The sequence below is a fragment of the Calonectris borealis genome, chromosome 17 (assembly GCF_964195595.1).
Source record: "Calonectris borealis chromosome 17, bCalBor7.hap1.2, whole genome shotgun sequence".
NCBI classification, from domain to species: domain Eukaryota; kingdom Metazoa; phylum Chordata; class Aves; order Procellariiformes; family Procellariidae; genus Calonectris; species Calonectris borealis.
Genome location: NC_134328.1, coordinates 15407414 through 15420797, shown reverse-complemented (window position 1 = coordinate 15420797; position 13384 = coordinate 15407414). Strand labels below are relative to the sequence as shown.

Below are 13384 nucleotides of genomic sequence, written 5' to 3'. Positions count from 1 at the left end.
CTTCACAGACCAGTTTTCCTTGGTCCAAACAAGCCGGGAAACATCATGAAGCTGAGGAAGGACAAGCTTTCCCCATTTATACAGCCCTAATGGCAAATGTTCATTTGTGAGAAGAAAACGCTTTTCCAGCCCTGATTCAGGAGTGGGAAAACTCATGGCAGAAGGCATGGGTGGGAAGGATCTGTCTTTATCCCCTTTTCAGAGCCTGAAGGCAAGAGGCGAAGCTGAGCAGGGCGTTATCTCTGCGGAACACACCCCCATTGTGTCCCCTCGGCTAATTGATGCTCTGTGCGGCACATACTCCCGCGTTAATGTAACGCACAAAGCCAATTAAATGCCTGATTGGATGAAGCGGTCACAGTCAAGTGACCCATTGCCAACCAGTCAGGATTCAAAATTTCCAAATATCGTTAAGGTATGTGCGTTAATCCTCTCCTAAAAGATTAAGCGTCTAACCTATTACTGCTGTTTCTGATGAGATACAGAAAATCTGCTGTGCTCAGGGGGAGAACAGGCTGAACAGTGAAATGGGCAGCATTTGCCCTGTTCCAGCCCCGGAGCCCCGCACGTGGCCGTGCAGCACATCTCACAGCATCTTCCAGGCGGTTCACATGGATCAGAGCGGGGCAGTGTGCGTTGCTTCAAAGAGAAGACTAATTATTTTGCAGAAGAGACAGTTTTGGAGACTGCCTCCATTCCCTCCCCACTCTCTCTGCGCCCCTTTGCCAGCGAAGAGAGATGTCAGGGAGGGAAACCTGCTTGTCACCACGCTGATTGACCTCCCTTAGCCAGGGCTGCTATGGATTTCTCTGAAATACAGATTTTTGTCGAACTTCCAAGCGTTGAGAAGTGCAATACCTTCCTAGCCCAAGAGAGGTGTGAAGGTGATTTCCCCACTGATGCAGGAAGGAGGAAAACTGGTCATTTGATAGATGTGGCTTCCTCATTGTGCGGCTTGACTGGGACCTGCAACCACTCACATCCTTAAATACTTTAAGCCATTACAGATGCTGCAGTGCTTGGTCCCCAGCTGCCATTTAAAAGCCAAGCCAGGAAAAGATGTCACATAGCCGATTACATACAGTGGACTAGGATCATCCATGGTTACTGTCTAATTAGTAGTTAAATTTTAATATTAACTATCAATGGTAAATTGTAATCATTTCTTAAGTGAAAATAAATATGGAATGCAATAATGCAATCCCAGCATACTACTATGATAATTAAACAGACTTTGAAATCTTACCCTGACAGGGAAATCTCCTGCTGTGCCTTAGCACTAGCAAAGTCACTGGTCAACGGGGGGAGTTGGTTGCGTTGCGTTAGTGAAGACAAGCAAAGAGAAGATCTCTCTGCATGAGGCCGGGCACTGGGCAAAAACCTGCAGGAACCGTTTTGCGCCTTCCACTCACTGTTTCACCTAGAGACATAATATTTAAAGGCTGTGGGAATGTAAATTGCATGTTTATTGTGCTCTTTCAGCTGCATGTGTAACACAGCAGTTCAGATCCAGGTGACCAGTTGTTGCTGATAGACAGATGATGGCTACAGAAGAAAAGCACATCTTTATGCAAATATGATTTGAAAATCAGGCCCAGGACTTCAACAGTAATGGAGTTATATTTCTAGAACATAGTACTAGCCTTGAACCATGTTATTAGTGCGGGAGAGGAACACAGCCTGTCCTCCTGGAAAACCGATGCGTTTGCAGAATTTCTTTGCTGGCTGGCAGCATTTTCTGTGGGGCGAAGGTGGAGGAGAGAGTTTCCTCCTCTCTCTCACTTTGATGGATGTGTGCTGGAGAGCAGAAACGTGAGAGGTGTCAGGAATGATGGAGTGATGCTGAAGGCTCTGACAAATAAGCTCTTGAAAGTCCTGCTGCAGCCTTTGAAGATGTTACGGTCCCGCTGCTCGCCTCTGCCCTCTGCCAGGGCCACCTCCCCATCACAAAGTGCACAGAACGGAGGACGTGCCCCCACACAGGCGCTGGAGCTCGCTGGTCTGCGTTAGCTTAGCCATCGGAGGAGATGGGATGAGTCCAGAGTGGAAGGGGGGGCGTGTAGACACATGTTCTGTCCTACTGACCTGCCTCATAGGCAGTAAATTGCTTTGGGAATGGAGTAACATCTTCAGCTGCTGCAGTGATTTGCTCAGGGAGCGTGTCAAAACCTTGAGAATAAACATGAGCCCAGAAGCTGTAACTCGCCTTTTCCTTCTCCCTTCCAGCTTGCTGCATTAGAGAGGCAAGTGTTCGATTTCCTGGGATACCAGTGGGCCCCTATCCTAGCCAACTTCCTCCACATCATCATCGTTATCCTTGGCCTGTTTGGCACTATTCAGTATAGACCTCGCTACATAGTGGTGGTAAGTAATGTTTGTTTTGTTCAGAGCCGTTCAAAGCCTTTCGCAGCCTTTGCTCTGGTGGGATATGGCAAGTGATGAGGAACTGAGTAAAGCCCTTGGGAAATCAGGCATGAGTGTTGTAAACAATTTTAGCAGGAGGTGCTGTGCTTAGGAACACATTGTTCAGTGTGCTGCACTTTTACCGTACTTACTCCAAACCTGGAAAATATCAGATAATTATTACTGGTACCAAAGTAACACCAACATACTGCACAACAGACAGGGAGAACTGGATGCTGGACAAAGGTATGGCAGAAGCTCTTCCACTCCCTCCAAACTTCTGTCTCTAATCAGGCAAGGGACCATCTGCACATGGGAAACAAACAGGGGAAGAGAAAACGATTGCAGTGCTGACTCAGGGCATTTAACTGCCCCCAGCTGCGTCACATATATATAAACTAATTCCACTGACTTCCTAATGTTCATTGCTTCTTTCTCTCCCCCCGATTCCCTTCTAGTATGCCATCTGGACTGCAATTTGGGTCACCTGGAACATCTTCATCATCTGCTTTTACTTAGAAGTGGGAGGGCTCTCAAAGGTGAGTAGGAGCTTTATGGGTGAGTGCCCAGGCTTTGCAACAAGGGGGATGGAGTTTAGCTGTGAGATGAGGGAGGGGGTGGTTATGGTGAGGGGCAGGGGGCTGCCTGGGAGCAGGTCCTGCCTTCTTGCCTTTGGAGAGGGCTGCCTTACTAGGGGATGGAGGAGTACTGCTTGTTGTATGGTAAAAATGAGGATCTAACACGGATTCCTGGAGTCCTTTCTGGTGAGTGCAGGTGGTGGCTGGAATAAGCCCTGCTCTCATAGGAGGTAAAGCGTATGTGCTTTCTAAAGGTGAGAGCAAGGCTGGCAGCAGAGCCATCCTGAGGGGAGATGGGGTTTGGGGGCTAATTCCCAGCCATGGTGCAGAGGTGGCTGAGGAAGGCTATGAGCTAACTACAGCTGATCCTCTTGTGGTCTGGTAACACCTTGGGAAGAAGGCTTGGAGGGGAAGGCCCTCCCGCAGCAGTGAGCGTGCACTCTCTGCCAGCCTGTCCTGGGGAAGAGCTGCTGGAGGGACTCAGTCTGGCTGGGCTGGCTTGGACCAAGGACTTTGCTGTAATTCCATACCCGACCAGCTCTTGATATCTTTTTGCCTCCTGGTCCTGTTAAAGACCTAATGAACTTCAGCAGCAGGGGTAGGTATCTGGTTGGGGCCACACCAGGTAAAGTATTTCCTGTTGCACCTTTTGGGAGAGGCTTTTCTCTCTGCTGAACAAAGAACAAACCAGAGGGATGCTGGGGAGCCTGGTGCATCTCCTCTGGATGCGGCTCAGAGGTGATGTGGCTTCCCTGTCTTAAGTTTTCCTTCTTAAATACAGTGGTAGTTATTCATGGCTCTTAGCCAGGGGTGTTGTAAGTTAATATGTGAAGCTTCTTTGAAGGCTGGATAAGTTAAGTATTGCTGTCTGCTTAATGAGGGGTGAGTCAGAAATAAGAAAAATGGGAGGCAGGCCCTAAATTAAGCCTGGTCTGTAAGCAATGAATTACTAAGTGTTGCTGTAGCTTAGCAGACTCGGAGTGATTACAGGATACAGGTTCATTTCGGAGCACTCTACATCTGGCCTAAATTCCCAGGTCATACATCTAAGTTGCAGTCATAATTGGAACTGCACTATGTTTTTTTTATCAGGCCTACAGCAAGTCATGAGTGACAGCATAAATCCTTTGCAGATAAGAAAATGTAACTTCTGAATTGCTCAATTAATCCCCATTTCTCCTCTCAATTATCCACAGAAACTTTGAGAGAGTTCTTGCCCAAAACAGTGATTACTCATGGTCTGAAAGCTCAGCCTGAGATGATCTCGGTGTTGACTGTGACCAACTAAAAAAGAATTTTACGTAACTATTTAAAAGCTTCCTTCTGTGGAGGAAATATTGGCTTGATAAACTGTCCTGGGAGCTTCTCTGACAGCTAGTGTTTGCTTCCAGCCAGCTGATTGCTTGTGTTTACTAATCCCGGCCTGCCCTGCAACATGTCAGGCTCTGTTCTGCAATTCAAACAGCATGGCAAGCTCCACTTTCTCCAAGCTCCAAGAGGAGCTTCATCTCATAACCTTGCTCTGTGCTGTGGCTCGTTTTAGCAAAGCCAGCACACAGGGAACCTTTATTTAGCCTACAGGATCGTTCTTTTGATTGGGGACTTTTTTATAGAATTGGGCTGCAGTGTAAGTTATCAACTCAGTGGCCCTCCCTCTAGAGCGGCAATGAGAAATTCATGCCTCTGTTCTTAATGAGTTACTTTCACTTAAAAAGGCTGTCTTGTAAGAAAAACTTATGATGCTGCTTTCTTTCCTCCTTCTCCCCTTTATCTGAAGTTATTTGGGTCTTTGTAATGGCAAAACAAAACCTCACTTCCACATGAGAACAAAAGATACACTTGAAATGGGAATTAAGGTTTCTGTAGGACAGTGTGATGCTTTGCAGGCTGGACTCAAGAGCAGTGTTGCTCTCCCGCTGCATCTCTAGAAACCTGACCCAAAGCCAGCTGACATCTGCAGAGTCTTATTGATCCCTGTAGTCTTGGGATCAGACCCCAGAAGGACACCTGGGCTTGGATGAACGTGTGTTGAACAGGCCCTTGGAGGGGGCAAGGGCAGGGCAGTATCAGCTGGGGGTTTAGGGCAGCAGTGCTGCAGAGGAGCAGGTACCTCTGTGTGCCCTCAGGGGCCTTGGGAGGAAGCCGTCCTTTAGTTCCTAGTAAGAAGTCAAAGTCAAAGCTTGCAATTAGCCTGGCAGTAAGCAGGTAGATTGCAAATATTAGAAGAAGAGCTTTGGTGGAGTGAGGCTGATGGAGCTGGCCAGGTAAACACTAACTCATTAACTACTAGACTAAGCATGAACATGCTGGGGAGTGTTTCAGACAGGGCTGTGTTCCTGTGCAAGCCCCTTAAGGGGCTGGTAGCTCTGAGGAAGGTCTGCAGGTGCTGTTGGCTCTGTGATTCCTGGTAAGCCTGTGGGAGAGAGCTGGGGGAGTGGGAGAGGAGCGTTCCTGCCAGTGCTGTGCTCGCCCCTCTGTATTCCTGACAAGGGCAGCCTGCCAGGGAGATCTCTGTCAGCAGCTAGCTAATTTATAATGACAAAATGCAGAAAGGGCAGTGAGCTAGAAAGAATGGAGTTTGTTAACTTGGTGGCTGGTAATGACAGCCCAGTGCAACTGGGACAGGTGATAACTCAGGTGGGGTGAGAAAGGGGGGAAAGGGTCCAAGTGTTTCTGCTGTAGCAACTTTAGGAAAAGCCTGAAGAATTGAAAAAATGAGAAAATGGTTATGTGCACTTATTGCAAATAATTCTTTGTGTTCTGGTGCCTAGATCTGATTTCACAGTGGTGAGGGAGTACAGGGACGTGCAGTACAGGGCTGAGGTGAGCATGGGCACTTGTTCCTATGCCCCCCTTGCTTTGGGTGCCCAGCTGATCTAAAGAACAGAAACCAGGGGCACCACGGCTGTGGGGTCTGTGAGGTGAGGTCCCATGTCAGCCCATAAGCAATCTGGCAAAGGGGTTAAGAGACTATCTCTTAGTTATAAACTCTGTCAGTAGAATATGGACTGCTAGGTGCATGTTTGTTGAACTGCAGTTTGGGGGCTGGCTGTTCACTTTTATTTACCAAGCAATCTCTTCTCCCCTGACTCTTTCCTCCTTTGGGTTGTCTGCCCACCACTTCTCATCCTCTCTTCCCTCCGATCTTTCACATCTTTTCCTAAAGTGCTTCTCCTCCAGCAGTACTTGCTCTCTCCTGGCCATGGAAACCCTGAGAATGGCTGTGCTGGCCAGCCCTGCTCAGGGTAGTTATAACTACTTACTAACCATCTGCCTCCTAACCACTAGTTATAACTACCCTGAATTATTTTTTTTCCAAAAGGAAAATGCTCTCTCCTGCTCTGTGAGTCTATTCTCTACTTCTTGGAAGAGCTACACTGGCCTGATTTCTATATTTCTATCCTGTCATTTTTTTTAATCTTGTAATCTTTTCTTAGTAGGAATAAGAGTGTGAAATATGGCAGAGCAGAGCTTCATTAGGTGGCCAGATACACATGGATCAGCATAAGTGCCTAAGAAAGCACTTCCCTTGTTGCCACAAGGGCCTCCCTGAGCGTATAGCCTATGCCAGCTTTCCTGTGAGTGCTTTGCCAATGAGCAGGCAAGGGATACAGCAATCTGGGTTTGAAGGGTTGCTCTCAGCACTGGCGGCGAGATGGTGATGTGCCTCTGAGAGGCTTTTGGCAGCGTTGCCTTGCTGACTTGCTCTGCTCACAGTTCTGAGCACACTTGCAGCATCTGGGGGAAATGCAGCTTCTCCGAAAGTGCTGTACCACTGCTCTGTGGTCGGGCTCACAGCCGAATTTCCAGATTGCTGTTCCTCCTTCTCTGCTCTGTTCCTGTTCCATCTCCCTCTTTTCTCTTTGTCCATCTGGCCACTTGGTTAGGTGAATTTTTGGGAGCTATCTCTGAAGTTTCTAGGCTGTGCTTGCAATAACATGTTAAGCTTGTCCCTGCCCACTTGAGTGTGAAACACAGTCCCTCCTGCAACCCCCCAGTCTGAGTTAATTATTAAAATCCTGCTGTTAAGACATATGAGCATCTGTCTGTCCAGCTGCCATGCTGATTGACTCTTCATCATGTACTTGAGAAATGTTCAGAGAGGTTTGAGGAAGTGGTGTTGTGTATTTCAATGTATTCCTTTACCTTTTCCATTCTGGAATTATTCATCTTGGAATGGTGACTTTTTTTTTACCCTTCCTTTATAGTCTCTCTTGTCTACCCAGTGCTTTGATCTGATTCCAGAGCCGCGGTGGTGATCTAAATCTCATCTTGAAATGAAGCAGCCCTTATTAGTCAAATGGGGGTTTATTTGTATTCCAGAGAATCTGGATGGCATCTTGGGATGACTTTGTACTTCGAGAAAATACCGTGAGGAGGATGGATAAATGCATGTGTAATTACAACTGTCCCTCAACCCCACCTAAATTTAGAAATTGGAAGCTTGAGATTTGGCCTTTAAATGCTGTGGCATTGTCAACAAGCCTGCTGAGAGACAATGAAAGTGCTTCTCTGTTGTCTCAGGGTGATACAGCTATTCAGCACACATGACTAAAAGATAAACATTATATTTCCTATTTTGATAAGAAATGTTTCCAGCTGAAAAGATTTAAAATGATTCTGCTGTCAAGCTCTGGGGGCTCCCATACAGGGTTCAGTTTGTTTCCAGACTCATTATAGTGCTGGCTTGCCTGGTAATTAAGGAAATTTGGGGGGAGGTGGTTCAGAAGGCTGTTAACAACAAGAAATAAACCCATCCCTGATAGCATCCCTTGGAAAATAATTTCAAACTGCTTTCAGAAAACTATTTTAGAAAATGAACACAGCTGGGTCTGTGGGTGTCAGAGGTAGGTGTGAGCTTCCCCGTGGGACACAGTGGGGTGAGGCTGGCAGCAGAAAATAGACTCTGTAAAATGTAGGTACTACTGTTTTAGTGCTGTTGTCTTCCTTCTCACACTGATGGCAAATGGATGGCAACCAGGTGCTACAACAGTTCAGAGTGGTATGTGATTTTTTTTGGCTGGCCTTCAACATGCTCCTGAGAAGGAGCTCGTATCACTCGTTGCTCATATTTCTCTTCAGGCTGAAGGTTAAAGAGGAAGCGATAGCCCTTCAAATAGCAGCCTGTCAAGAAACAAGGGGGAGTGCAGTTACACACAGATCGTTCTCTCTCCCTACAGCACGGCTTGCTCACTTCTGGGACTCATTAACATCTTCCGACCTGCATACCACTTTTGGGAGTATTTCAGTATATTTAGACTTCAAATGCATTGCAGAAAGGTTTTGGGAAACAGCTGTTTCCTAAACTTTCTTGCGACTAGTTCTTTTCTCCTGATTTTAGTGTGCTGTTCCTATTTCGTAGTTTCACTTCTCTTCAACCCTCTCATTGCAAATGAAGCTGGCAAACCGCAGGAGACATCCTGGGATTTTTTTTTTCCCAGTCTCCCTGCAAGCACTGAGCAACTGGAGGTCAATTAAGTGATTTTCTTGAATGCTCTTTTATTGTGCCCCATCAGTGCAGATATCCTCTGAGGACATCCAGCCAGGCACACAAGCAAAGGAACGGCATTGCTTTGGATGTTGAAACCCTTTCATTCATGCTGTCCTCGTGCCCTGCAGTGCTCCAGACAGATGCTTGTTCAGAAAGGTGTCTCTGTGAACGCGAGGGCATCCACAATCCCAGTGTGCAATCAGTATTCATTTTACATCTGTGAGATGGATGGCTCATGAGTCGTTGTGGTGCTTTTAGAATCCAAATGTGCTCAGTTTTTCCAATCTGTTCTTAACTGAAGTATAATTTTTTTTTTGCGCAGAGCTGGAGCGTGATTATAAGCAAAAAGCAGTGAGTGCTGCTTAGGACCTCCTGTTCCTCCACCTGCCTACCTCCAGCCCAGCACCTGTTCTGCTTTTTCAGGCTTAATTCACAAGCAAGTTCAGCTTCTGCAGCAAAGTTAAGCCAAAGCCAATTCTATAAAGACTGACAAAAGGGAGATTCAAGAAGGAAAGCAGCCTGTTTCTTACTTTGCCAAATACACATAGGTGCCTCTGTAAGGCGTAGAGGAGGCACTGAAGGGGCTCTTTGCATCAGTGAGGCAGAAGGTTTGGGAAGGCACCATCTGTGAGCTGGGAGAGGGAAGCCCTGGGGACCGAGGTTAAGAGTAGATCCTGTGGTGCCCTGTGGAACAGCTTTGTTTCTGTGCTAATTGGGGGAAGCCCCAGGCAAAGAAACAGGAATTGAGTCTTTTTTTTTTTTGAGAAAGATGATTCTTTCCTTCCCTAACCAAAGTGGCAAGTGGCTTGTGAGAAGAGCACAGCAGCTTGGAGGGCTGGCTGTCTCCAGGAGGAAAAGCTTTTAGTGGGGAAGATCCATGTGTCTCAGAACCTGCAAACCTTGGAGAGAAAGAACAAGCTTTGCAGAAAAGATGTGATTTGGTCGATATGTGAGATATCTGTGGGCCACTGAAGAGCAATGCCCACCAGAGGGAGCAAGCCAAAGCCTCTTCTGCCAAAATTGTGAGAAGGTGGAAGAGAAAACTGTCTCTAGAAATGTAGATAGCACAGCAACTTGCACTGTGTGCATTATCCTGTAGCTGCCAATCTAATAATTATTCCCCATAGCCTTTAAAATGCAGACAGCTCCCTTTAAACTCCCAACTGTTAATAGAGTTTTCCCTATTGTCTTTGGTATTCAGGCTGCTTTTGCACTGGTGCACTTCATCTCTGTGCCCTCCTCCATCTACTGTAAAACACATTCCATCTGTTGTGGTGATTATGTCAGGAGTTTGGCAGGTGTCTTCTCACTTAATTGTCCACATTTCTTAACCTGTGCTTCCTGCAGCATATTTTAGTAACAGCTCTGCAGACTGTTTTTGAGTATCTGTGGTGGAGTGGAGGGTACCTACACAATGTGTATAGTGGGGCACCTGGTTTCTATTCACAGGTTTTCTGGCTGGCATTCAAATTTTCTGCTCTTGTAACTCAAGTTTGCCCCTGGATACAAACATGGACGTAGAAAAGTGTATCTACAGGACTACCTGGCTAGGCTCCCTGTCTTGGCAGTGGAGACAAGTCCTTTCTCCAGAGGGTAATTCAGAGCAGGAGCCCGGATTAGCTGCTCTAAATCTGTTTTTCCCTCTTGACTCTACGGGGAGCTGAGGCAAAGGAGCTGCCACATGAGGTTTCCCATGTTAGGAGGTGTGAATGCCCCAAGCTCTGACTGCTGCTGTTGTGGGAGCCACTTCTTTCCTATAGGGACTGTGCAGGACCCTGGCATGAGCAGTGTGAAGTAGTACATGGATAGGTGCTAAAACTTTTAGTAATGGTTAGGTGGGGTGTGTATATCCAGTACCTATTTCTACTCTGTAGAGACACATAGATTGTCTGCCTGAGAATTTTATAATCTATCCTTCAGAATAAAACTTCCAACTCCTCACCTTGTTTTGTGGTCAAAAGGGGTTGTTGATTCTGCATCAGAGTGAGGGCTGCTGGGGCACCCAGCACTTCGCACTCATCTGTGAGCGATGCAGCTGATCTATTCAGCCGGTTCTGAGTTTGTCTTCTACCGTCTGCAGGGAGGGCTGCCATGTCCTGTAAGCTCAAAATCCCAAAGCTCTCCTGGGTACTACAGCAAGTACCACTCTTTTCTAAAGTGTGAGGAAAGTGGTGTCATTTTTAAATGAGCCCCTGGTTGCATACCAAATTCCTGTACTACTTGTGTGGTGTTTCACTATGTAACCCCCACAATGGTGTGGTTTAAATTATTGACCTTGCAAAGATGAGAAGAGCAAAACAAAAAGCCTCTCTCAGGGATAGAGATGATAAGGAATTGCTGGGGAAGGGTTTGCAAGAAGCTGCAATCATCACTGAGGTCAGCTCAGCTGGGTAATCTCACCTGAGGCTGACAGTGTGTCAGGTCAACAGAAGATGTAGAAGCACCATATGTGAAGAGTGTGGAAGGAAATCAGACAGAAATGGTAAGGGAACTTGTTAAGTGTGTTAAAAGTTAGGAACAGAGGAAGATCTGTTGGGTTTTGAAACTCACTTTAGGGTTATGAAGTTCATATTTCTCAGTCATCTGTGTCACCTCCCATGCTGGGAGGAGCATACCCGTAACACATGATTCTGTCAGGATGCTTAGTGCTGCCTTGTTTTCCTTTTTCTTCCAGATTTGCAAGGTTAATCTCCCAAACCCAAAACTTGAGGGTTCTTTTCTTGGTGCAGGAACCACTAACAAAGTGTTCTTGGGTCTGCAGCCTAGAAACTCTTTCTTATTTAGAAGCTGCTCAGTCCTGTTTCTGAAGTGTGCTACATGATGGTGAAATAGCTTTGTTGGAGTGCTGCAGGACTGCCTCAGAAATGGTTCCCACCACAGAAGCCTGCATGTGAAATACTTACAAGGAACATCAAGCCAACATATTTTGATCTGTGCTATCATTTCTTGAGGGTGGGGATCTTGGAAATTTCAGGTTTTCCATTGATTTTAATATGACCTTCAGCTGACAGCATATCAGACACTCTTATAGTAAATGGAGATCTCTTGGCAACTTTTCTCTTCAGGACAGTGAACTCTTGACATTCAACATCTCCCGGCACCAGTCATGGTGGAGTGAAAATGGTCCTGGCTGTGTAAGGAAGGAGGCTTCAATGTCTGGCATCAAAGGGCTGGATAGCCATTCCTACATCTCTGTAATAGGCTGTGCCCTGGAGTATCGGTACATCGAGGTCATGCACAGCTCCTTCCAGATCCTGATCGCGGTGAGTACATCGCTGAGAGCGCTGCGGGGTAGCAATTGTTGAGGAGATGCTGCTTGGTTTTATTTTTTTCCAGGCACAGAGACTGGCTCATATTTTCCACCTCATTTTGTATCATCTGATTGCAAAAGCCTCCCTAAATGTTTTTTTGTTTGTCTGTTTTCCTGTTCTCTCTTATGAACAATATTGCTTGAAAGAATTGGAAATGGATACCAGCAAACTAACACCTGAAGTAATGCATCACATGCAACCATACAATAACAAATCATTCTGTATCCCTATCGGGGTGTGGAAATTCATGTTTTGACAAGGACGGAGACCCTTCTGAAGAAGGATTTCTCCTATTCCACATGACTTAGTGATGGGTGACGAAGTACGTATGTGCACATTTGTTGTGAAGAAATAAAAGGGAGAAGATCCCTATATCCAGAAAATGAAAGAAGCTTTAAGGAAGCAGAAAGCAGCGTATTTTCTTTCTGCTGACACCTCAGATATATGCACTAAATGTTTTCATCAACTCTGTCCTCATCGGAGTCTTCCACAGGCTTTTTAAAGTACTCTGCAGTGGTTCAATGTCCTTAATGTTCACTGTTAATTAATTGTTTCTCACTTGTCTGTGAAATTAACTGAAACAAAATGTCCATTGTCCCCCTTACTTCATCAGTACTGTTGTATTTTGTAGCTGCCTTAGAGTTAGCAGCCCACATCTTTCTAATCTGCTTTGGTTTGTTACTTTGTGGTTAATGGCTTTAAGTATAAACGGCTTTAAGTGGACTGGTGAAACGTTCATGTTTCAGCTTTCAGTTTTGGCTTAAAGAAGGGTAACTTGCCCTGATTAAATGTTAAAGGATAACAAATAGAGAAATTCCAAGCTTCTGGAGTGCCAAGTGCTTCTCTGCATGTTTTTGGTACAACTTTCCTATTAGCTGGGATGATCTGTGTGACCCAGTGAACTGCAGGGAGGGGGGAAGACTCAGACCCCTTTCTTGCCATGGCACAAAAAAGAGGCAGACAGAGAAGCTCCTGTTTCCTGAGTTGGATGGACTCCCTGGCGTGTGTGCTGGCTGTTAATATTTGGTTAGTTCTCCTTCAGGGAGAATGATCTGCATTAAACTGTCTGAGAGTCGCTTCAATGCATGTGTGTAAGAAAGGCAAACCTATGCATCCAGAAGAATAAAGCCTGTTGTCTTTTATAAAGGGCCGTTAGCTGGGATGGGATTGATGCTGCTGAGCTGGTGGTGTTCCTGAATTTGGTGAAATGGTTGACAGACTTTGAAGTCAGAACATCCCAGACTTTTAAAGTGCAGAAGTATGTCACTGTTAGCAACCTTCCTAAATGCCTGAGCTGGCACCAGCCCCTGTGCCCCAGGCTAGAGGTTCAGCCAACAAATGATCCTGAGTTTGTTTGGGATAGACCTTTGTTTTATGGCAGCTTACTAACTTAGGCACATGGCCTTGAGCTAAGTGTTCACGCCAATATATAGGAGTCTGTGTCTCTGGGAGTGTTTTCTCCTTTGCTTTTTCCCAAAGGCACATGACAATATTTTGTGAACATCTGTAAAATGCCACAAAGGGCCAGATGGGGAGACAGAGGAGGGAACTGTAAGATAAAATAGGACTTAGGTAAATATTTTCTCTCTCCTTCTCCTTGA

General features: G+C 46.0%; 1 protein-coding gene across 4 annotated transcripts in view; it reads left to right on the top strand.

Annotated features, from left to right (window-relative positions):
- Nucleotides 1–13384, top strand: part of NKAIN4 (sodium/potassium transporting ATPase interacting 4) — a 53216-nt gene that overhangs the window by 23166 nt on the left and 16666 nt on the right. For all 4 annotated transcript variants that reach the window (XR_012676302.1, XR_012676303.1, XM_075166713.1 and 1 more), the window contains exons 2-4: nt 2227–2364; nt 2862–2942; nt 11538–11735. Coding sequence is in view for 2 of the 4 variants with exons in the window: in XM_075166713.1 (XP_075022814.1) it covers nt 2227–2364; nt 2862–2942; nt 11538–11735 (417 nt within the window). In the remaining 2 variants the exon portion in view is untranslated. The remainder of the gene's footprint in view (nt 1–2226; nt 2365–2861; nt 2943–11537; nt 11736–13384) is intronic.